Below are 23,174 nucleotides of genomic sequence, written 5' to 3' on the forward strand. Positions count from 1 at the left end.
GCACCTTTCCAGGTAATGGTTGGTTAAAATGATTTTAAAAATCATAATTTCTAGCTGTGGGTGTATGTGTTGTTCTCTAATTGTGACTTTTATGCAATCTTTATGTATGATTGCTAGACCACCTCCAGTTTTAATTTCTCGATCTAAATGTTTGATCTTGTACCCGGAAGGGATCCCCATTGCTATGGCAGTGACTGGATCAAGCGGGGAACCTGAAGAGACGCTATCCACCAAGCTGTCAAATGCAGCTTTTGTTAAAAGTTGGAAGTTGTCCAGGAATATCAACTGTTTCTGATCCTCAGCTCCCCTCTGTCCAGGATTAGGTTGTTGAACCTTATTGTTAACATGGAGAGTATCCACGATCTTTGCGATCTTATCCTGGAAATGTAGCGCAATCTCGTTGCATAGTTTTTGAGATGCTGTCACTTTATTATCCATGCATGTAGGGGCGGACAGTGTCTTAATGATTTTGAAAAGCGCTTTTGTCCCATTTGATGCTTGTACGATTGAGCTGGCATAGAAATCTGCCTTAGCCTTTAGGATGCTCTCTTTATAAAATAGTTGTTTCAACCTTAGATCTTTTTTATTTTCCTCCCGATATCCCTTTCTCCATTTCCTCTGCGCCTTCTTGCGGAGCATACGGAGCCGTTTCAGCTCCTCATCAAACCAGGGAGCCGTGGCCTTCCTCCTATTTTTTAGCCTCTTCATAGGGATTGTCTGGTCTAAAGTGTCAGTTATATAGTTCGTATAGATTATGTAGTTCTCTTCTACAGTCATTGTGGGGACAAAACATGTGGCATCTGGGTCAAATGCAATAGTTCTAGTCTTGTCCAGTTTCGCCCATTCCCTGCCTATTCGGTAGGACCTTTGCTGACCCTCATTGTCCCTCTAATACACCAACCTAATACTAAAATGGACTAGATAGTGGTCCGACCAGTTCTGGGGCACTATGTTTAATACCCTAGTTGTGGCCTGGTTAGAGAATAGCAGATCAAGAACATGCCCCCCCTGATGTGTCGAGCTTTCCACCATCTGGGTAAGCTCCAGGTTCAAACAAGTATGCCTCAGATCTCGCAATTGGCTATTAGCCTTCCCATCTTCCCAGAGATTGAAATCTCCTAAAATAATCATTCTAGTGTGCGCCAACGTAAGATTAGTAATAATATCAAAGAAATTCTGGCAATTGGTGGTACCCCCCGGAGGCCTGTAGCATAACAATCCAGTAAGTAGATTCCCACTTGAAGAATGTAGTGAGAAGCCCATCATTTCTATCCCCTCTACTTCATCAGTCTGTAGTAATCTGAAGTCCAGCTCCTATTTAAAAATAACCCCCAATCCTCCTCCTCTGCCCGTGGCTCTAGGCTTATGAAGAATTTTATAGCCACTAGGGCAGGCAAATCCCACTTCGACTGTAGACTCTGCATTCGTCCAGGTTTCTGTTAGAAACAGTACATCAAGCCCCATGTCCTCAACCAGGTGTGAGACCTCTGTGGAGTGCTTAACAAGTGACCGGCTATTAATCAACCCACCCATAAGGGTCTTTCCATCAGTTCTCAAGGGGGCCGTGGCAGAGGTGACTTTACATTCTAGCTTACCCAGCTTCAGGAGTGGTTCTCTACCATAGGTTATTCGCCCCTGGCCAACTTCCAAACTGGCAGCATTGCCGGCGCCGAGCGCCTCCGGGGCGCAGATGGGCTTGCCTCTATTTAATTTTCTAGTGTATATATGCATACAAAAGCAAATGTAAAACGGATTTTTTTTTCAAATGCTCTGCAATGTCAAAGAAATTGAAATTGGTGGCTAAAAATTGATTTGGTTTCTTTATCCTGACACACAGGAGTAGCACAAGTACAGTAAATCGAATACAGCAGGGGCCGATTGGTGGCTTGATGGAAATACTGGTATGAGCTGACAAAGAGGTCATGCATTAGGGAAAAGAATACAGTGATATGTTCAGGTCTCGAAAATCACACCTTTTGTTTTTTTAATAAAACTATAATTTAAAATTCTCCATCTTTCCAAACAAAATTAAAATATTGATTTTTAAATGAGTTTGTGAATTAAATATTTCATAATATGTGTGTTTGTTTCATGTATACTTGTTTCTGTCATTTTGTTCAGCCTTTTGATGTTCAAATCTAAGAAATTGCTTAGGCTGGCTTCCAGTAGTGATTTCAAATGATTCCACAGAAATCAAAAGGTTAAGAACCACTGGGTTAAAGGCGGTGAGGGCCATACAATGATCTTAGCTATCACAATGGTTGAGAAATTTTGAGGTAGGATCAAAAGTAGGTGACTGACACTTTTCAGTCTTACAGTCAGACTGATGGCTGCCACGCATCAAACATTTTTTCCAACGTTTTAGCTCAGGTTAACATTGACTCAATAATAGACATTGGTAGTCCATCAAAACCCCCAATATAGCTTAGAATGCGTTTTTTCCTTCCATTTAACATATCTACAGCAGAGGAATGTGGTGCTTTGAAAGATCCTTGTTTTTCTTAAATTTGTTTAGCCCTGTTCCTAATTTGAGGTTCAAATTTTGATCACGTAAATAACGAAACCCATGCCTTTTAAAAACATAGTTCCTTAAATTGCTTCGGAGGAAGACTGAAAGCATGCATTTTCCGAATGACCGCTAGCATAAAATAGTGTCCTTCATTTGGGAAAATTTGGTAGTTGGTTAACCACATAAAAAAACAGCCTAGATTATTACAATTGCCTTAGCTTTGTGTTAACCTATTAAAATATGTAAGAAGCACACAAAAGATACAGACCCCTGCTACGAAATCTGTGGCAAACAAGGAAACCTTCCTGAAAAAGAAAAAACAATTCCCACAGCTTCTGGCCGAGACTCGCATTCCCTTTAATACACTGTCATTCACAAGTGCCCAATTGATCATGTTCTTGTGCATCAGCTGGTCTGCAGTGGGCGTGGAAAGCATAAATGGAACAAGATTTTTTTATCCTCTAAAGAAAAAGTTGTGGGTAGGTAAAGATTCTCCCCCCCCACCCCCCACCAATAATCGTTGTTAATAGGGCCATACAAATTCTTTTAGAGCTCAATTTCCCAAAAGTATTGGTGAGAATACTGCAGCATTTAAAGGTAGTGCCAAATATAAACTCATGAAAGATTACAAAAATGTAGAGTAACACAGCACTAGTATATTTATTTTCCATAACAGCAATTGTGCCATGTGCCTAAAAGAAGGTGGTAATGAACTTAGCAGTGTTTTCTCGGATACATATCCAGAGGATACCCCAGCCCTAACTACTTCCCATGAACCTCTTCTCCCCTATTCTGCCTACTTTTACTTTGTGTTCAAAATGTAGGGACGTGCACATTTGTAAAGACAAGCAACTCACAACATTGCAATTTTCTTTTTTATAGGAAGAAAAAAAGCAACTTCAAAACGTGGAGCTATTCCCATCATCATTCCCAGCTGTAATGACCCGGATTCAGAAATAAGGTTATCACTGGAATACATTTCACTAAGATTACAGTCCAAGCTGCTGCTTATGCAGATATAGATTAGTCTTCCGGAAAAAAAAAAAAGTGGAGCAATCCACTTAATTTTATCTGATACAATAGAAATGTACTCAACTGTCTCTGGCTATACCTTAAACAGAGCAAAGACTGAGGTCATGGTTTTAAATAAATTGGGATGGAAAGAATTACTCGGTGGATCTGGATTAATTGGACAACCTCAATTTATGAAGTATCTCTGGATTTTAATTTTACATTAATTTCTCAAAGACAATTCACCATAATGAAAAAAAGTTGGTACCCTACATTTTGAACTTTGTGGGGTAAGATCGAAACTATTAAAATTATGATCATTCTAGTGGTAAACTACTTATTAAGTATGATTACCGCATTTATTTCTAGTGAAGATAATATATTAAACAACTTTCTCTGGAATGGCAAAGGGACCTAGGATATCCTTAAAGAAACTAAGACTTCCCACACCAAGGATAAAAATTGGCAAATTTCTAGGATTACCAATCAGTGTTTCTTTATAAACAAGGGTCCAGGTGACTAACTCAAAGCGCTACATATCAACCAATATGGCAGGAAGTATAAAACTTTTTGAATTTGCAGAATGCTAACCCCATTTAATTTCTAAAGAATCTTTAAGAATAGTGCTGGAATAGGGCTACTTATTTTTAAGATACTAAAAGAAAAAACCCATTTTACGTATTGATTCAAAGATGGAAGCTAAACTAAAAAATTCAAATTTAGAATCTCTTTGGTGTAACAATAATCTTAACGTTGATTGATATAGCATAAATTGGGACAAATGGTCTTCCAGAGGGATATTCTCAATAAAGCAACTGAGCACTAAACCAGAACACTTGCAATATTCTAAAGTATGTCCAAATTGGATAATACGGAATGTTTGATAGGGATTCCTCGATAGTAGAATTAGCTACTAATTTAGATAAGTCCTGGAGATGACGTGTCCAAGTTTAAGTCCACTAAACTAAGTAGACTAACACAATCTAAAAGCGAATCAGAATGTACCCAAGACAAATCTAAGTACAATTGTTCTTTGGCATTTAAGAACAAGATTATAATCTCACTTGCGCAAACAAAATATCAACTTTTAACATAGACCATTTGGGATTCCCACAGACTTTATCAACTGAATCTTCGAGAGAGCCTTTTTTGTTGGAACTGCAACATCTTACTGGAGGACTTGGCTCACATGTTGTTACATTGCACAAAGTTACAAGTGTTCCGTGCTGAAGTTTTATCTGTATAGGAAACTTCTTACTGAGCAAGTCTTCCAAATAGGTTTTCTTTTTTCTAATACACCCAACTGATCCAGTTATTTTTAACAACGACGTTGCATATCGATTCGACTTATTCCTTCCATCAGCTTGCAAGATAATGTTAAGTAATACTCTTAAACAGAAATGGAAAGAATAGTCAATGGTGTCGATATACAACTTTACAACAATTTCAATGGATTGGGATGTGTTTTACATCCCTTATGAAAAAATGTGATTCCTATCTCAAAAATATTAAACCACCATGAACAACTGGACCTGAAAACGTAATGATTTAACTCAAATATACTTTATATTTATGCTATATATTGATCGATTCCCTATTTTACTTTTGATGTTCTTGATGTTAGTACCATGTCACAAGACCGTATTCGGTTTTATAGAGTTTACTCACTTTTGTGCTCTATACCCATCATGACCCAAGATATTTATATACTTGAAGGCCTCGTTTTATACAATACTAATGCTACATGTATCCTATTTTGATAAAATAATAAATATTTTTGAAATACGAAACAAAGGGGGCATCCTCATCAAGGTCCCTGGCTGCAATAGCCCATTTTCCTGAACAGATCATTTTCCTGTCTCCCCCTTTCAGTTAATCCTGTGCAGTACAGAACTTCCCAGTCCCACAAATCAGTATTTACACAATACCCTGCGACAGCCCCGGTTATAATCTGGGCACAGGTTACAAGGGCCTCCCTGCTTCAGGATGTTCTGCCCTACATGTGCGGGGCATGCTGCAGCGTTAAAACAGCTCCTTGGTGCAGTTAGTCATCTGGGACACCTTGGTTCAGTAGACCCTGCTTTCCTGCAATGAAATTTCCATGATCCAAAGTTTATGAATTCACCCAACTTAATGGACAAAACTTTCACCTTTGCTTGCCCATATCAAGATCCCTAATTCACATATGAAATATTGGTCAGTTCATGTGTGTTGGGTTAATATGCAAAGCTAAATACAGTCCTTCTTCTCAATGACCATTCAAGCAGCATTTCCAGGAAATCACCATCACATTTTCCAAAGTACCGAGATATCTGGTTTAATACATCATTTTGGTAAGGAAGTATTTGCAATTTTTACAGAGTATCAACATATGAAATTGCTATATTTAAAGAAGTGATTGCACATAAGTACTAACCATGAAAAGAAAACACAACACAAGGAAGAGTTGGATAAATTTCTTAAATAATTTAATTGAAAAAGTATTTCTTTAAAAAATATTTCTACAAATGCACGATTGCATCATTTGTGTTCACCATTAAATACATCTCAATAGTTTAAAAAGGCTGCAAATCCGTTTCTGCGTACAGTAAGGTTGAGAACTGGCGCGGAGACGGACCCACAAAACTGGAGTGAACATAGGCAACAGGCCCGTAGCCAGAACTGTGGACCTTGGCACGGATAGGGAGCATGTACCAGCCAAGAGAAGACATGTCTGTGAGACCACCATGGCCCCAGAGAGACCTGGTACCATGCATCTGGTGTGCCCAATGAGGTCTGGTACAGCATTAAAAGAGCACACAGAGGAACCAGTACCGCATAGATGCTTTGCCCATAAAAATGTGGTACAGGGAGTCGGCTCTGCCCCAACAAGATCAATACAGTGTTTCTGCGGTGGCCAGAGAGACCTAGTACCATGGGTCTGCTGAGACTATAGAGGCTCTGGTCTTTTATGCGCCTACAGATAAAGGGCAGCATCTAAGTTGTGTATAAACAGATATAGTTTAGGGTCTCCGCTTTGCCCAGAGAGACCAAATTCAGAATCGATGAAATAATTTTGCGAATCCTAGTGGTTACCTCGAAAGCCACAAAAGAAGCATGGAACCGCACATCTACAGAGACGTCTGGAACTCAGACTCTAGTCTGTGAAGCATAGTACTGTGCCTCAGGTCACCAAAGTAGCTCGTTACCGTACCCCTGGTCACCACAGAAGCCTAGTACTGTGCCTCTGGATGCCAGAGAAGCCTGGCACTGCGCTGTTGGAAGAGGACGGAACCTCCAAAACTTAAGAAAAAGATTATTGCCTTCAATCTGCGGAAATTCTCAACAGAACGCGTCGCCCTCAGCGTGCACACCCAGCCACAAATACACAGATTCACACCTGTACATGTACACAAAAGGTTATATCTGCTCACGCCCGCAGTCACACCGAACATGTACACCACCGTAACAATGGTACACATGCTCACACACACGCACATTTGCACTCTGTATGGGGCCTGTTATTATTTAATATTAAAAGAATAAATTGCTGTTCTCCTAGAAGGAAAGGATCATAAAGTTAGAAGTTGTTTGGCAGCTATCACAGCATTTGGAATAAAATGAGAAGACCCAGCCCTCTGTGAGAGTCTGTCCAATCAGCATCCATAGGGTAGGGCGGGACACTTGAGGCGAGGTCTCAGTTCAGTTTTCCAAGTCCCAGGCACCCTGACCCCCCCATTCTCTGCCTTTGTTAAACTCTAGATGTCTCTGTGCAAACTTGCGCTGGTTATCAGACTCTACCTTTTGGCTCATCTCAAGGCAAAATAAAAAAAGATGTTCCCGTCCGACGGCACCCAGAAATGATCACCACCTCCTTCCCATATTCCAACTTCTAGGCCAGGCATCCCTTGCCGGCTGCATAGTGCATGTCTCTGGTTCTGATGTCTGGAAGAAAGTGAAGCAAGTCTCCAAGAGCAGAGGATCCATTTGGAAGCATGCAATTTGTTTTCCGATCACAATTTTTGGAGGTTCTCGGAAGACAGTTGAGGAGGTATCTGGAGATAATTCTGGTTTTCAGGCGGAGGAAGGACGAAACCAATATTTTCAAACTCACTCCAGAGAAAAATCAGATATTCACAGTCCAGGCTACACCACATATCCGAGGGTCGCATTATCCTTCTCTTCCGAACAAGACCAGTACACCTCACTTGCTGCTCCACAAACCAAGTTCACACAATTTCTTGGATCGAGTCAGGGAGACGGGCTGAGTTAGATGTGTCTTCCCTACGTGCCTAGGGTGATATTCCAGCTTAAAATCCACCATCAGAGAGTAAAATTGAGAAAAGCCTATCAGCCTCCAGATGAGGATACAAGGGCTGAGATATAGAATTCTATCCATAACGACCCTCTTCAGGTCAACACAAATCGTGGTTGAAATGTCCCACATGTGTAAAGGAAGAGTCACTCATCGACACCCAAGCGTTTCCTAATCCGTCTTCAATATGAAGCGTTATACCAGCTATTTGGGCTATTCCTGCATCTCCTGTATCCCCATTAAGCAGACAAACAGGGCCTGAGCAAGACAATCCTGCTGACGATATCTTGCTCTGTGCTCCGCTTCTGACAATCCAAGCGTTGGAGGCCACAGGAGCTCCATGTGCAGGGGAGGCTGAGCACCGCAGCTGGGATACTAATGGAATATTCCACAAGTTCATCACTTTTCCATGGCTGTCCCATTGATCCGTGCAGTCAGACCTGGATGGGAAGAGTCTGGTTCATTTGGAGCCTCATGTCTTGGATGCTGCTCAAGATCTTCTTCTGGTGCCCAGCTAGTGTCACGCCTATCCTGAGAAGATCCCTGGGAAAAAGAAAGATTTGAGACATTAAAAACTTTCAAAAAAATTAAATTAAATAAAAAACACTCAAGACAAAACCCCTCGCCTCACTCAAGCATTCCACACCTACACAGAACAAGTCATTGAAAGTGTAGGGAAAACAACAGGTGGAAATGCCTACACAAGAATTCAGATAAAGTGCATCCCACTGAATACTTCACTCAAAGAAACATGAACTAGAAAATGCCCAAAAAGTAACACCTACAGGAGTATATAACTAAGAAGTACCCATTTACGTAAAGGTACTTTAGGATCATGCAGATTTGGGCGAGCCATAACATTTAAAAAGGACACATCGCCAAGAACAAGGAAAAGCAAGGGACAACTGCATCCAGAGGCACAAAAACATAGCCAAACTCCCCAAAAAGCAACCCTTTGCAATTACCCAAAATAACGACTAACAGAAGTCCAAACAGTCACACGAAATAAAATATAAAAACTTGCTAAACACAAGAGTCAAGGCAATGACCAATAAGAACACATCCTCATGGTTGCAGAACATCAGCAGTCAATCACATCCTTAAGACCCCAAATGTAGCGATAGCCATTAAAGTACACCAGACAATCCAAGGTGTAACAAGAAAAACAAGCTAAAACAAAATGGTCTCATATCAAAGTCCCACTGTAGTGTTCCAATACTTAAAAAATGAAATCAGAACAACCATGACAACCTTTTCCAGCAAAAGTCTCCCAGAGCAGATGTTCACAAGAATCTAAAAGGTTTAAACTCCTCAGTCCTCCAACCTCACCACAACAAAGAAATGACTGGCACAAGAACAGTAGGGAACCATAACACATGTCCACAAGAGTAAAAACATGCAGCCGAGAACTGAAAACTTTTCCCACTACGAGACATTCAATGTTACTTTGTGAGCATATTGGGTGAGATCCCAAGATGCCAATTTTATGTGAACATCAACAAATGTATTACAACCAGTAACAAAACATACATGAATAACACAAGGGGAAAAGAAATGAGAGGCATGAACCACCCTAATCCATCATAATGTAAACAACCTAACCATAACTTCAAAAGTGCAGCATTCAGAGGATGGGTATATAAACAGAGTACTAAGCTGTTTGAACACCCATGAAAGTACAAATCCTCACAACAAAACAAACAGGATGTTTACTTTGTGCTGGTTTGGAAGAGTAATTGATGGGAGTGAAAACAGAGAGGGGAAAAAGGCAAACTTGCAATTTCCAACCATTCCCCACTTGCAGAAAGGTAAGACAGTGCAGCTAGTCACTCTATGAGAAGGGACATGTATGAGAGGGGGTAAAGAAAAAGGAAATGAAAGAAGGAAAAATCCTGATGTGATCTAATAAAGGGGATACTCCTGGGCAAATACTTTTGGGGTGAGGGAGGCAAGATTGTAGCTGTGCATACAGGGAGAGTTGGCAGCTTTGCATTGGGAGAGGTGCAGGGATAGGAGATTCCACAGCATTTCTTCATAAATTGTTGAGAATTGTGGGTAGGCCCCTTGATAGGGGAAGAGATAATCCCTAAAGTAACCTGACAAACCTAACTCCACTCCTCACCCTTCCATTATACTCACTCTGATGTCATCTGTGCAACCAAATCGAAGGAGGCAAACCCAGCGTTGATAAAGTTCTCTTTGTACCGTCCCATTTTGATGGCATCGAGCCAGTCTCCCACGGTGGTGAAGGTGGTGTAATCAGGCACCGTCCGGTCAAGCAGAGGCTGGGAGATACTGTGTGCAAGGAGTGGAAAGGATTAATATGGAGCGTGTGAGGCGGGTGGAGCAGTGCAAGGGAGGCGGATGGCGGGGAAGTGAAAGCATGGAGGTGGATGAATGCGAGGGACTGCAGCGCTAGCGGGGAGGTGAGCAGTACGTTTACGGGAGAGGGATCATAGATGGTGAGTAGTGACTAGAGGATAGGGCAGGAAAGTGGAGGTAACGGAGTGGGATGCGAGGTGCTGCATAGGGGAGACGATGGACTATAACAAGCAAAAGAGATGTTCGGTTGGAGACCGAAGGAGACGAGAAGGAGGTAGGACAGAATGAGGACAGCAATTGAGAAGAGTGGATATATGTAGAAGGTGACAGGAGCATTGATGGTTCCCATAAGGGAGTAAGGGGCTGGGTGCTGGAGTTAGGGAAGGGATAGTTAATATAATATGATCTGAAAGGGGCCGAGGTCCAGAATTGGTGCATTAAGTGGCGTAGGACTCAACGGTGGTAGGGCGCAGAGTCGGTCATTGGCAGCAGAATGGATGAGGTGCTACACTGAAGAGGATGGAGATGGACCTGGTTGAGGAGATGATTGCGGAAGACAAGGGTGCACTCACCCATACTGGACCTGGAGATGACCTTGGTGCAGGAGATCAGTGGTGGAGTCTGAGGGAGCTCTCACCAAACCTGGGCCTCGTAGATGTCCCTGGTAAAGGTAGTGAGGGTGAAGTATGAGGAGGTAAAAATAAATCCTTAGGTCTAGACCATGGAGAGGATGCAGATGAAATGAGTGGCACTTGCCTTGACGGAGTCCTCGGGAGGATACTCAAGGGATGCGTGGGATGAATCACAACAGTCAAACACCAGACTACCAATAAGAGATGGTGCAGATGTTGACATGAGATGAAGAATGAGCAGCACTCACTCAGACTGGGACTGGGAGAAGGTCATAAGGGATGGGAGTGATGAATGAGAACCCAGACTAGGACTTAAAGACTGTGTATGGGGGATGCAGATGTGAGTGAGGTCTGAGCATCAGTGCCTAAAGAGACAGTGATGACCAGGGACATTTTATCTCTAGGAGCAAACGCTAACTGAGACTTGGAGATGGATGGGAAAACAGAGGTGCAGTAAAAAAAAGTATACATCCTGATATTGATTTTTCGAGTGGAGATGTGCGACAGTTCAGAGTGAGCCACATATGGCTGTGGGATTTGGAGGTTAACATGACGGGTGAGGGTTCTGGTGTTAGCACAGCCATAATTTCACACTACCAGTGTTCACATGCACTTAGTGAAGCTTGTGACACTAGCTACTTAAAAGCAACATGCAAGGATTAGGAGCCACATAAAGCTCCAACAATTAGAAGTCACACACAGATCTCACATGCACACTCCCAGAATCAAAAACCAAGACCGGGCAGGAATGGAAATGATTTCTCTGGGACAAATACATAGTGTAGACTTCTCAGTTAGTATGAAGCGTGAGGGCCATGGCTAAGAACCAACACACAAAATCCAGTCTTCTGATTACAAATGAGTTTCCTTTGCCAATCTCTTAGCCTCATGCGTGCTCATGACGAGTTCAGCTCGTCATGAGGCACGGTCGCGCTGTGCTCATGACGAGCTGAGCGCGTCATGACCGTTGCGCCTCGCCCACGCGGAGATAATTCCCCTGCTGTGCTGGGCGTTCCATAGGAACGGGCGTGGTCATGACGCGCTCAGCTCGTCATGAGCACAGTGCCACCATGCTGCGTGACGAGCTGAGCTCGTGATGAGCACCGCGGCACTGCGCACGGCCCCCCTCAGCACAGCGGGGGAATTAGCCCCACGGGGAAGGGGTTAAAATACTGAGGGCAGACATTTAGTGATCTCCATCAATAGCAATGTCGTTGTCTATCTTGGTCACTGGAAGATGAGATTTGATGAGGATTTACTTTCCACTCCTCTCAATTGCAAGATTTCCTTCTTCAGGAGCAGAAATTTTATGCACATCGATTTTCCAGGAAGCCCTGGAGACGATAGGGTCCCAGTAAGAAATTGTTGCAATGATTTCCGGTGGAAGCCCAGATCCCATTCCAGCGCTTCAGTATGATTCAATAATCCTCTAATCGGTTGGCTTGACAAAAACACACTATTTTCCACTGAGTCAGATATGAACCCCCATATAGGAGAGCTGGCTGTTACAAACACTTAACTGTAAAATGAGCTATCAGGCCTTTACAACCAAGCAACAAACACTTTGCAATGAATTGCCACTGGAATTGTATATTGAGTGTGTCCTGCACTCCTTTTAAAAAAAATAATTTCAAGGACATTCCATGTAAAATGTTATTGGTGCCTGCAAAACTGATACGCAGCATAGAGCTGCTTGCATACAGCACATTGGTTCTACTGAACTGAATCTACAAACAATGCATGGAGTTCTGCTGTATTTCTGGGTGTGGAGCTACGAAATAACACCTTCTAATGAGCGTTTCCCATTGGAAAGGGCAGGGATCAAGGAGTCCTTTAGAGTTTACTGCAGATGACTGCTCAACACAGAGAAAGGTTCCTACTCACAATGATAGGGGGGAGGGCCTGGATTAATCAGGTCTGCCTAAGGATGCATCAGAGAAGATAGAGATAGAGGACTTCAGTGAAGATCCTGCCAGAGGCGATGGATTTCTTGCCTTAGAAGTGGAGTGGTGTGGCTCACTGGTTAGAGGCGGCAGACCCGGAAGCAGAGGACGGCCCGGGACCAGGGTTCAATTCCCCACGCGGCAGGGTCATGGACCAGGGTCAGCGGACTCGATAATTCTCGCCTCGGTGCCTACTCTAACCAGGGATCACACTCGGCAACTCTGGGCATTAGCTTGCCTGATCTCCACAACGGCCCCCCACATACGCCGGGGATGCCTGGTTTCACCTTGGAGATACCCAGTAGGGACCATCTCACAGGGAAAGCCAGGAACCGGTTCCCCAGCGGTCTATAGCGCAGAGATACTCCTTCGGGAGTCGATTCTAGCGCTTTAGAAACCCATAATTAATTAATTAATTAATTAGAACTGCACAGTATCCTGATTTTGAGTGGCCACCATTGGTCTGAGGTTGAAACTAGGTGATCCAAACTCTGATTCTGTGTATCTGGCAACAGGAAAGAGTGGCACTAGGTTGGGTAATTGAAAGGATAAATAGATACTAACTGAGCCTGCTGTGAAAAACTAGGAAGAGAGTCTGGGCACTAGAGTGTCTTCTGCAAGCAGAGCACCAGTCTGGGCATTTGAAGGTGATGATGCCATCTGGACACTAGACTTGGTCATGTCATATTGAGACTAAGGGGCACCTGGACAAAGGAGATGGCTCTTCCAGGGAAAATAATGGCAGAATACAGATGCTTCTGTGGGAGAAAAGAAAGGAGTTTGGGCAAATGAGGACTGCCAGGAAAGTGAAGAAGAATTCAGGACAGTGGAGAGGAGGCTGTGAGGTGCAAAATGAAGCTGGACAATGGAGTGACAACCTTATGGCTGGATGCTTGGGCTGTCCCTGGCCGAGGGAGTAAGGGATAACCTGTTTAGAACATTGAATAGGACTGAGAGCAGGTCAGAGGGAAGGGATACAGACTTTGAAGAGGGCAATTGTGAGTGGATTCAGTAAATTGGCTTTGATCCTACAGGACAACTGGAGAAAATGTGAGAGAAACCTAATAGGCAAGGGGCCTTTTTGGAAGGAAAGATTCGTTCTACTGTAGGACATAGGATCCTGAATGTCGAAGTGGACACTGCTGTGGAGGACCAGGGCTGAGTAACCCTGGTCGACTCTGGAGAAGAGTAATAGGACAGAGGAGAAGAAAGGTAGCATTAAAAAGGAGCCCTTCCGGACCGGGAAAGAGCAAGAAATTAAAGAGGACCATACTTGTTTGGATATGGAAGAGCACCATGCAAGAGTAGCAGAAGTGAAAGATGTTCACATTGAAAGGGGGTCCCTACTAAGGTGGTAAGTGGAATGGACATTGAAGGAGACACTGAGGTGAAGGTTGGGGTGCTCTCAAAGAGTGCGCTTACCCAGACTGGACGTTGGAGACAATCTTCAGGCTTGCTGCATTCCGAATGAGCTTGTCCAGCGTGTTCACAATTTGAGCAAACTTAGGTCGCAGATTTCGATCTCGCACCCAACAGTCCAACATGAGCTGGTGCAGGGAGCTCGGGCAGTCCATGGGTGGGGGAAGGCGGTAGTCTTGCTCAACTGCATTGATCACCTAACGGTGAGATCGAAATAGGAAAATGATAAGCACAAGTAAACAAAAACATGGATCCCCATCCTCTTCCCAGAGTAAACGTTAAACAAGATAAGTGCTCAGACTCACATCCTGGTTGGACATGTCCCAGTACGGTCGCTCTCCATAGGACATAACCTCCCACATGACGATGCCATAGCTCCAGACGTCACTGGCGGATGTGAATTTCCGATACGCAATAGCTTCTGGCGCAGTCCACCGGATCGGGATTTTTCCACCCTGTGTGAAGCAGCACTTTGGGAGTTTATCGATCAGATCAGAGGCCGCAAATTAATCTACTGCCCACCTCCACATAAAATGATTGACAACATAGATAGCAAATGAATGGCAAGCCAACCACATCCACTAATATGGAGAGTGAAATGGCCCCCAAGGCTGCACAAACTTTTAAAAGATACAGAGTATAATGACCCCTCAAGACATTCTGAACTATAACATCCCCAGAAATGAGCCAGTGAGCTCTACCTGTCCTTTAGGGTTGGACCACAAGTACCCAAGACATTTAGGATGAGAAAGGAACTACTAGCCAGTGCAGAAGCAGAACACGAGCCCTCCTTACCCAATGGTGCCCCGCACAAGGGTGTAACCCACACACCATTCAGATAAGTATAATAATGATGGGTAGGTATAGAAAGGTCACCAAAAGGTTTGTGTTCTTTGCACTACGAGAGTCCCTTCCACCAACACCTCCTCCTGAAGATGAGCACTGGACGTGTGCAGAATTTACATTAGTAAGCAGTTCCTCATCTTACTGACTGTCACTGCATGACTGTCACACAGTATATCTTGGTCCAATCCACATAATGGCTCTGTGGCACAGTTTCTACCCAAAGACCTTTGTAACACACAATATACAACCCAGAGGCACAGATGCACTGTTAACATATACCACAAGTACCCAAGAGATTTAGGATGAGAAGAGACATTCTGATCAGTCTTTATACCCATTATGAGGGTATTATTACACATGCATACCCCAAAATGAGAAACTAGGACAGCACAAATTCCACAGATATGTAACCCCTTCCCCTACACCCTTCCCTCACCCACAATTCATATAATGCAGCTTTGCTTCTGGTGTTGAAATGAGCATGAGATGGAGGGCTGACCACTATGAAATGATGGAGAGCTAAACACTATGCATTGATGCTTACCAGCGAGCTTGTATAGGTGGGGTCGACAGGATCGTCTTCTAGGAAGCGCGAGAGGCCAAAGTCAGACACTTTGCAGACCAGGTTACTGTTCACCAAGATGTTGCGAGCTGCTAGGTCTCGGTGGACATAGTTCATCTCCGCAAGGTACTTCATCCCAGCCGCAATTCCACGCAGCATCCCAACAAGCTGGATGACCGTGAACTGCCCATCATTCAACTGCAATGCAAAGAGGAGAAGTGAGCTTCGAGAGACAATGAAAGAGGAAAAAAATGATCAGGGAGGCCGGAGAGGCAAAGGAAAGAGGCACATGTCATGGAGACTGTCAGAGGGGGAGCGAGAGGCACAAGTCACTCTGTGCGGATGAACAGGAGAATTGGAAAAATGGGGCAACGGAACATGTGGGTGAATTGAAAGAAGAAACGAGCTAGAGAATCATAAGGCGGTGAGGAAGGAGAATACAGAGCTCCATCTGGGAAGTGAGGGTGGCAGGCACGCTTTGTGGGAAGAGTACTGCACAGAAGATCTTAATTAGAAGTGTTCAGTATGAACTTTACCTTGGAAACAATGCTATGTGAGCCCCACCACCCACTTAAAAGAAATCTAGATGCTGAAGATCTGGCCAGCAGATGCCCGCTTCCTTCTGGCTCCCCACTTGAGTGATGCGGGACTACAACACCTTTCCTCAGCGCTCCATGTCCTTTGCTGTCTCTAGCGCTAAGCTCATGCTTTTGGGCAGGTGCCAGCAACTCTTTAAACACCTTGAATATCACAGGATTTATCTTGTCTGGTCCCACCACTATACCTACCTTACTTCCCTTTGCTCCATCACTACAGCTTGTGCTACAACAGGCATCAGGTACAGTTTCTGCAACTGGTGTTGCGGCATGATCTCGATTTGTATTTAATAACAGTATTCAGGACTTGTTTCTGCAAGGAATGCCTTGACCGTAACATGGCTTACACTCCTTTAAGTCCTACCCCAGCCGGCGTTGCCATGATATTCAGTTCCACAGTCCTGCAAGCCATGTATCCGCAACTGGCGCTTTGGCACTCACCCGCAGGAAGGAGTCCAGCGCTCCATTCTCCATGAACTCGGTGACGATCATCACTGGCCGGCTTTTCGTCACCACGCCCTCAAGGTGGATGATGTTGGGGTGGTCGAACTGACCCATGATGCTAGCTTCGCTGAGGAAGTCTCTGCGCTGCCGTTCCGTGTAGCCAGCCTTCAGGGTCTTTATGGCCACAAACATCTCTCGGCGCCCTGGAACCTTCAGTCGTCCACGGCAAACCTCTCCGAACTCGCCTGTCGAGAAGGTAAGAGCTGAAAGATTAAACCCCAGTCTAGGGTAAGGCTGGAGATTTAGGGGTGGGTAAGACAAAAGAAGGAAATGAGAGAAGGGAAAAGAAAAGCATGCTCTGCCCAATAACTGGCTACAGTAAAGTGAGGCCTATGCAGCACCCGGGTGAAAATCGTACGACAAGCGTTGTGATCCTATAACACCCAGGACCCACTCACACTGCAGTGAGCCCAAATTAATGCTTCAGCCAAGACTATCCTGCCTCGGTTTCCCATGGATTTTAGTGAACACCACCTAAGATCCAGAGGAATTATTCCAAGTTGTTCCGTATATTGCGTCATCAGTGAGATATATTGGGAAGCCGCGTGCATCTCTACATAGGAGGATTTGAATTCAGGTAACAAAGAATTATAATTTACCAAGACAAAGAAAGTAGGCACATATGCTTCCTGACTTAGTGCTCAGTCCTTCTCCAGGGCTGCTTAGTTGATATAGCTCGTCTACATTTAGGATTGATATGTTAGGGAGAGAAATGAAGAGAGATGTAGACAGACTTGGAAATACAGAGGTGATGAAGATACATAGAGCAGGAGTGTGATGGGTAGTGAAGTGAGAGATTGAGAGATTGAACTGATGGGGAGGAAGGTGATAGGAGCTCAAACAGATGCTGCAGATCAAACTGATGTACAGAATTCCCTGCACACTGGCGCGGGGATGACCCCTTCCAAAAAGAATCCAAATGTAAAGACTGAATCCATTCGGCAATGGTTTGAATTTAATGCAATTAATCAAGAAGATGTGAGGAGGGAATCACGTCAAGTAGAGTAAAGAAGGGGGAAGCAAAGAGGACAGAGTAATCCGGGACAAAGCAATTTAATTAGAAATACAATCCAAATGCCCACAAAACTGACCTGCTCCAATCACCTCCTCTATCTTCACGTAGGAAATATCGATCTCTTTGGCGAACTCGCGCACAGCCTCATTGGGGTCCTCGTAAGTGAAGGGGTCGATGTAAACCTTCATCCCAGGAGGGACTGAAAAGAGAAAATGGGTCCGTAAATTAGCACCTCTTTGTAGGAGAGCACCCTCATTTAAGAGAATGAGCTAAGCAACTGCACATCAAAACTCATTCCAAGATTATGACACCCCAAGGCCCATCCACATCTTTGCATAGGTGAGGCGGCTATCTCTTGCCATTAGGCAGCCAGGGCTTTCGGCTTGATCATGCTTTGTTTTGTTATAGTTTTTGAAAAAACGTTATTGCTGGGGATTCTGCCGCGACACAGGCAATCAAAAAAATGGTTTAAATCAAAAATATTTTTAGGCCTCAAAAGGCATAAATTGCCTTTGTAATCCCTAGCATTCAAGGGAACTTGGGTGTGTTTGTGCTCCTTGTAAAAGGGCATAATGCTCACTCACAGTGAAGTTACCCAGTGCAAGAAACATAGAAAGGTTGCAATCTTGAATCCAAAGGTTCTTTAAAGCTACACCCACTAAAGATTTACGCAACCGTAAGGTCCACCATAACTTGGGTTCAAATTCCAAGCGTTTGGTGGGTGCCAAGAGCTTCTCTATATGACAAATACCCCGGATGGGCTACAATTAAGCGGCTACCTCCCTAGCCTATTGGTCTTCAGCTCAGACTTCTAAAAGAAACTTCAGCCATGAATGCCCCGTTTGGGAGTGATGTTTACGTGCAGCCTTATGACTTTCAACCACTCCTACCAGGCATGCTATGAATGAGGGCATACATTGTAGGCCACTCTTTCATTCAAAAGTTTTCCAATCATAGTCCACGCTTGTATCCTGAGCCCCCCAAGGTTCCTTCCCATTTATAAGAACTTGTCACTTACTGTATTGTTGCAGTTTCTCAGTGTACTCCGATTCCGAGCCATTCCTCTGTTTTCTGCAATAGATGAAACATCAGGGATTAGATACATGGACATTTATTACAAATAAGCCTCAATTAATACACTCCATCAAAACACCACAAGCCTCCATTCTCCAGAGAACAGCCTCTCCCCCAGCATTGCTCTTCTCAACAATCCCCCTACATTGTAAGAGCCCCATGCCTTCATTGTCCAGCAAGCATTGGCAGACCCAGCACTGATCCGTAAGCATGTTCAGCTTCGCAGACCACTAACGCGTACAGTGCCGGTCACTCGCAACCCCAAACTCTTAAGCAGAGTGTGGGACAACTTGTACAGCACATGCTGCTGCGTGAGCAGTCTAGTTGCTCCTACTGATTCCCACGCCACTCTCAAGTGGACATATGATCAAGAACATTACTGCCTGAGCCCTTTCAGTCTCTACCCTCTTTAAGACAACCTGCTCCTCTTAGGATGCCCAAACACTGCTAGCCTATTGCCCTACAGGTCACTACTGGCAAATGTTGAATCCCTGCTCTGTAGCATGTGGATACTCTGCAGCAGTGCTTAATTTCAGCTAGTGGTTTCCAGTGCTAGGCGCCAGCACCTAATAGTCAAACCCGGCATTTATGACATCTACCTCATAGTGGAGCTGTTTGTGCAATTAAAAGATGAGGTGAACAACAGTTGTTCATTAATTCAATTTTCATTAAAAACTACTAATACCAGCCGCCCATTCCATTCTTATAGCTTTAGGGGCCTCGAACAGTCTATGATGTCACACCTGTAGAAGTGTGATGCTTAGTAGTCAGAGCTGTCCTTGGCAGCGGCAATGGGTGGTGCAAGCTGTGGCGGTCTCCTGACGAGGAAACTGGCACTTATTTTTTTCACAAATTAAGCACTGCTCTGCAGGCATCCCTCAGCCCTACCCTCACTGCCCCATACTGCCCAGCTTCCCTGTCGCCATCCCTCAGCCCGCTGTTCACTTGGCTTTCCTGTGCCCTGCCCCTACACCCAGCTGGGCCCTTCATCGCATCAGTCCACCTACCTGAAGCACACAATGGTGATCACCACCACTACGATGACAAAGACGAGGCCAGCAGTGGCCGATCCCACCACCAGCGGCAGCTGCTCCTGCAGGCTGCTCTTCTCGCCTTCTGGATTGAAGAAAAAGAAAAATGGTGAGGCGCGTGATGGACCAACGGAGTAGGGCTACAGGAGATGGAGAGGTAAAGAGTAGTAAAAAGGATGGAAAGGGGCAGCAGTGAAGAGAATGCATGGGAGATGAGGGGGGGAGAGGTAAACAGAGTCCAAAGATTGTGGCAGAGAGATATGAAAGAAGTGAGGTGTATTGGGCAAGGCAGACCAGAAGGAAAATTAGGAGTGAAGGGAAGTGCAAAGGGAAATTCATCATATAATGGAATAAAGTGTTGAGGAAAGTAGGAGGTGAGTGAGATGTGCTTGTGAAGGATTATCCAAGGTGTGTGCAAGAAGATCCATGCAATTTGTGCCAATGAGTGGTATGGAGGGTGCAAAAGTAGTAGTGTTGGGTGTAGAGCAACAAGTGGTACCATCAACAAATTGTTAAACAGTGAGTTGGTGAACAGGGTGTATGAAAAGAAACAAGGTATATGCAGCAAACTCATTTGGTAGGGGGGAGCGAGCGGGCGAGGATTCATGTAAATTAGCTGGGGAAGACTGATGGTGAGGGAGGGCTGATGTGGGGCACAAGCATATCTTATGGTAGTTTTGGTGCATTAGAGCATGCTTCAGAGCAGGATGTGGAGACATAAACAAAGGAAGATGAGCATTGCATGTGTTGGGAGAGCTTGGAATGTGGGTGTCACTTGAAGAGCAGAGCAGGTGAAAGAAATACCTCTGACAGCATATGGCAGAAGAGTGTCAAAATAGCAAAAAAATCAGGACTGACTGCAATATGGAAGCCAAGAGTGGACAATGGGTGCTTGAGGCAAAGGACGCGACACTGTAGCAACGTAACGAGTAACACCTACCATCTTGTGTGGCGGTCTGGAACTCCATAGGGAGGCTGTAGGAGCCGTATCCCGCCACAGTCCGCGCACGCACCTGCACCATGTACACGGTCTCCGCCTTCAGGCCATCCAGGCGTACTCGGTTATTCTGGCTCGTCACGGTGGCGACCCCCTCACTTGGACCCTGCTTTACCCAGAGAGAGAGAGAGAGAGACTGGTGTAAGCACTAGAGTGTGGTATGACAGGCCTTCCACAACCACTTTTCCAAAGCCCACTTAACCCAGAGCTCCATGAGAAATATAAATCATACACATCAGATGTGGAGGGAAGTCATATTAGCAAGGCATTTTATATACAGAAAAGTCTATGGAAACCTTGGAATTCCTAGATAACACTTTCAGAGTTTGATTATTTTGTTTCGGTGGTTAAATTCTTAGCTCTTTGGTGGCCAAAGAGGAGTAAAACTGGCAGCAGGGGTGGAGAGAAAAATATGTGGCTGTGGGAACAGAGGAAAAACAGGCAGTCTAAACACAGAAGGGAGGCTATAAAAGGAAGTCATCTCATGCTTGTGGTACCCAATGGACTCCACTCTTCATTCACTTCTAGATCATTTACTGTTCCCTCCTGACTCAATCCTCTGCTCGTTGATACCTTGGGGAAGTACTTGATCTCGTAGTCCAGGATGAATCCGTTGGTTTGCTCTGGTGGCGCCCAGGATAGCGTCATGCTGTTGGCTGTGCTGCCATGCAGGTGCATTGTGGGAACTGCAGAAGGTGCTGAAAACAGAAATAAAGATGAGTTTAGAACCAAACTTTGAAAGGCACGTTGAGAGATAGCAGAAACTGAGCATTGTGCATTGATGGATCGCACTTCGGTGAGAGGGGAGGCTGCAATACGGCACGTGTGCACACAAGAGATGGGCCGATGGGAGGCGTGCATGTTGTAGTAGGAGCAGGCTGGACAGTAGACGTAGGACACAGCGTAGATGTGAAAGCAGTCATGGCCAGGGCGCGGAGGAAGAAGTCTGCCAGTAGCATGCAATACAGGGGAAAGAACTGGCAGAGAGGGGAACCCACATACAGGTGAGAGCAGGTCTGGTGTCTTCGAAAAGGCTTGTAGCACCATGTAGGTGAAAGCAGGTGAGGGGACAGTCCTTCAGTAGCAGGCACACAGGTAAGACTACAGACCTTCTGAAGCATGCACGCGCTTAAGAGACCAGGCTTATCCACTGTTCGTATTCATATGAAGTCACGCGACAAAGGACTAGAGGCATGGAGGTCATGAGCATCCCTGGCCAGCAATGTAGGCGAGAGAGCGAGACAACGAAGGAGAAACCAAGAAAGCAGCCCTGAAGGACATCGTACGGTGAAAAGAAGGCAGAGCGGGCAAGTAGCAGGGCACACAGCGGGCATGCACAAGAAAAGCAATACCAGGACCCACAGAACGTGTACAAAAGGGGCAATAGCAAGGACCAGTGGGCTCACGTGAAGTGGGCAAGAATGGGTGATGGCAGGACTCCCAGGTAGAATACAGTAGAGCAGTAAAAAGAGAAGACGGAACCCATGCAAGCAAAGGGCAACAGCGGGCCAATCACAATCCATGTTAGGGGCATTAACCGAGACATAGGGAGGATGCAGTGCATAAATAATAATAAATAATAGCAGTGCATAAAGGGAGCGTGCAGAAGCTGGCGAAGAGTGCGCACACAGTGAGCATGCAAGAGGGGCAGCAGGACTCCTTGGACGCAAGGGAGAGGGGCAATTATTGGGGGGGGGGGGTGTCTCCAGCACGATGCTGCAAAGATGCAGGGGGGTATTAACAGACCACACAGGGAGGATGCAAGTGGAGCAAGAGCTGGGGACACGGGAGGATGCTATAGGGACACCATGCGCGCAAGAGAGAGGGACGTTCGTGGGGGTGGGGTCCCCCAGCACGACAATCTGAGCATGCAAGGGGGTATTAACCGACCACACAGGGAGGGGCACTAGCAGGGCACACAGGAAGCACGCGAGACCGCCTCCTCGGTCACGGCCAGGCCTCCTTTCTGCCCTGCACTCAGTGAGATGTAATCTCTGCCCCATTAACCAACAATCAGTAGACAAATCACACGATCGAGCCTGCAGCTAAAATACCTCTCCTTGGACCAGCGCCTTTCAGAGGAAACTACTTCCGGCTGCCGCTGCACGTGGGGGAGGTCATGGGTGAGAGGGAGAGATGGAGGGTAAGCAAGCAAGCCTAGATGCTGGAAAGAGGCGGTAAATGAAAGGGGCAGGGAGAGGTTAGGAGGGGGTGCAACGGCACTGACATGACAACCGTGGATACGATATTGTGGAGGAGGGGCGGTGCTTATGGGTAAGAAGCCCGGGACAGGCATGGGGGGGGGCAGCTATAGTTCACAGGGGTGTGAAGCAAGGGACAAGATGGGGGCCATTCGGGCACTGAGGGGTGACTGGATAGGTTAGTGGTAGCCTGCAAATGCAATAAAATTGTAGCAACA

At 45.2% G+C, this 23,174-nt stretch overlaps 1 protein-coding gene across 12 annotated transcripts in view; it reads right to left on the reverse strand.

The window, feature by feature from the left end:
- Window positions 1–5,966: 5,966 nt before the first annotated feature.
- The window catches only part of LOC144792157 (ephrin type-B receptor 3-like), a 71,175-nt gene continuing 53,967 nt past the window's right edge, over window positions 5,967–23,174 (reverse strand). The window contains exons 6-16 of one of the 12 annotated variants that reach the window (XM_078667044.1): window positions 21,329–21,453; window positions 20,699–20,861; window positions 19,735–19,843; window positions 18,672–18,724; window positions 17,730–17,852; window positions 16,576–16,823; window positions 15,521–15,736; window positions 14,436–14,585; window positions 14,134–14,327; window positions 9,954–10,109; window positions 5,967–8,357 (exon numbers count right to left, since the gene is read on the reverse strand). In XM_078667044.1, the coding sequence (XP_078523170.1) occupies window positions 8,249–8,357; window positions 9,954–10,109; window positions 14,134–14,327; window positions 14,436–14,585; window positions 15,521–15,736; window positions 16,576–16,823; window positions 17,730–17,852; window positions 18,672–18,724; window positions 19,735–19,843; window positions 20,699–20,861; window positions 21,329–21,453 (1,646 nt within the window). In that variant the 3' untranslated portion in view covers window positions 5,967–8,248. Of the gene's footprint in view, window positions 8,358–9,949; window positions 10,110–14,133; window positions 14,328–14,435; window positions 14,601–15,520; window positions 15,737–16,575; window positions 16,842–17,729; window positions 17,853–18,671; window positions 18,725–19,734; window positions 19,844–20,698; window positions 20,865–21,328; window positions 21,454–23,174 lie in introns of those variants that run through there. The other 11 variants (XM_078667040.1, XM_078667043.1, XM_078667042.1 and 8 more) reach the window with 11 other exon arrangements.

Source organism: Lissotriton helveticus, chromosome 11, assembly GCF_964261635.1.
Source record: "Lissotriton helveticus chromosome 11, aLisHel1.1, whole genome shotgun sequence".
NCBI lineage: Eukaryota > Metazoa > Chordata > Amphibia > Caudata > Salamandridae > Lissotriton > Lissotriton helveticus.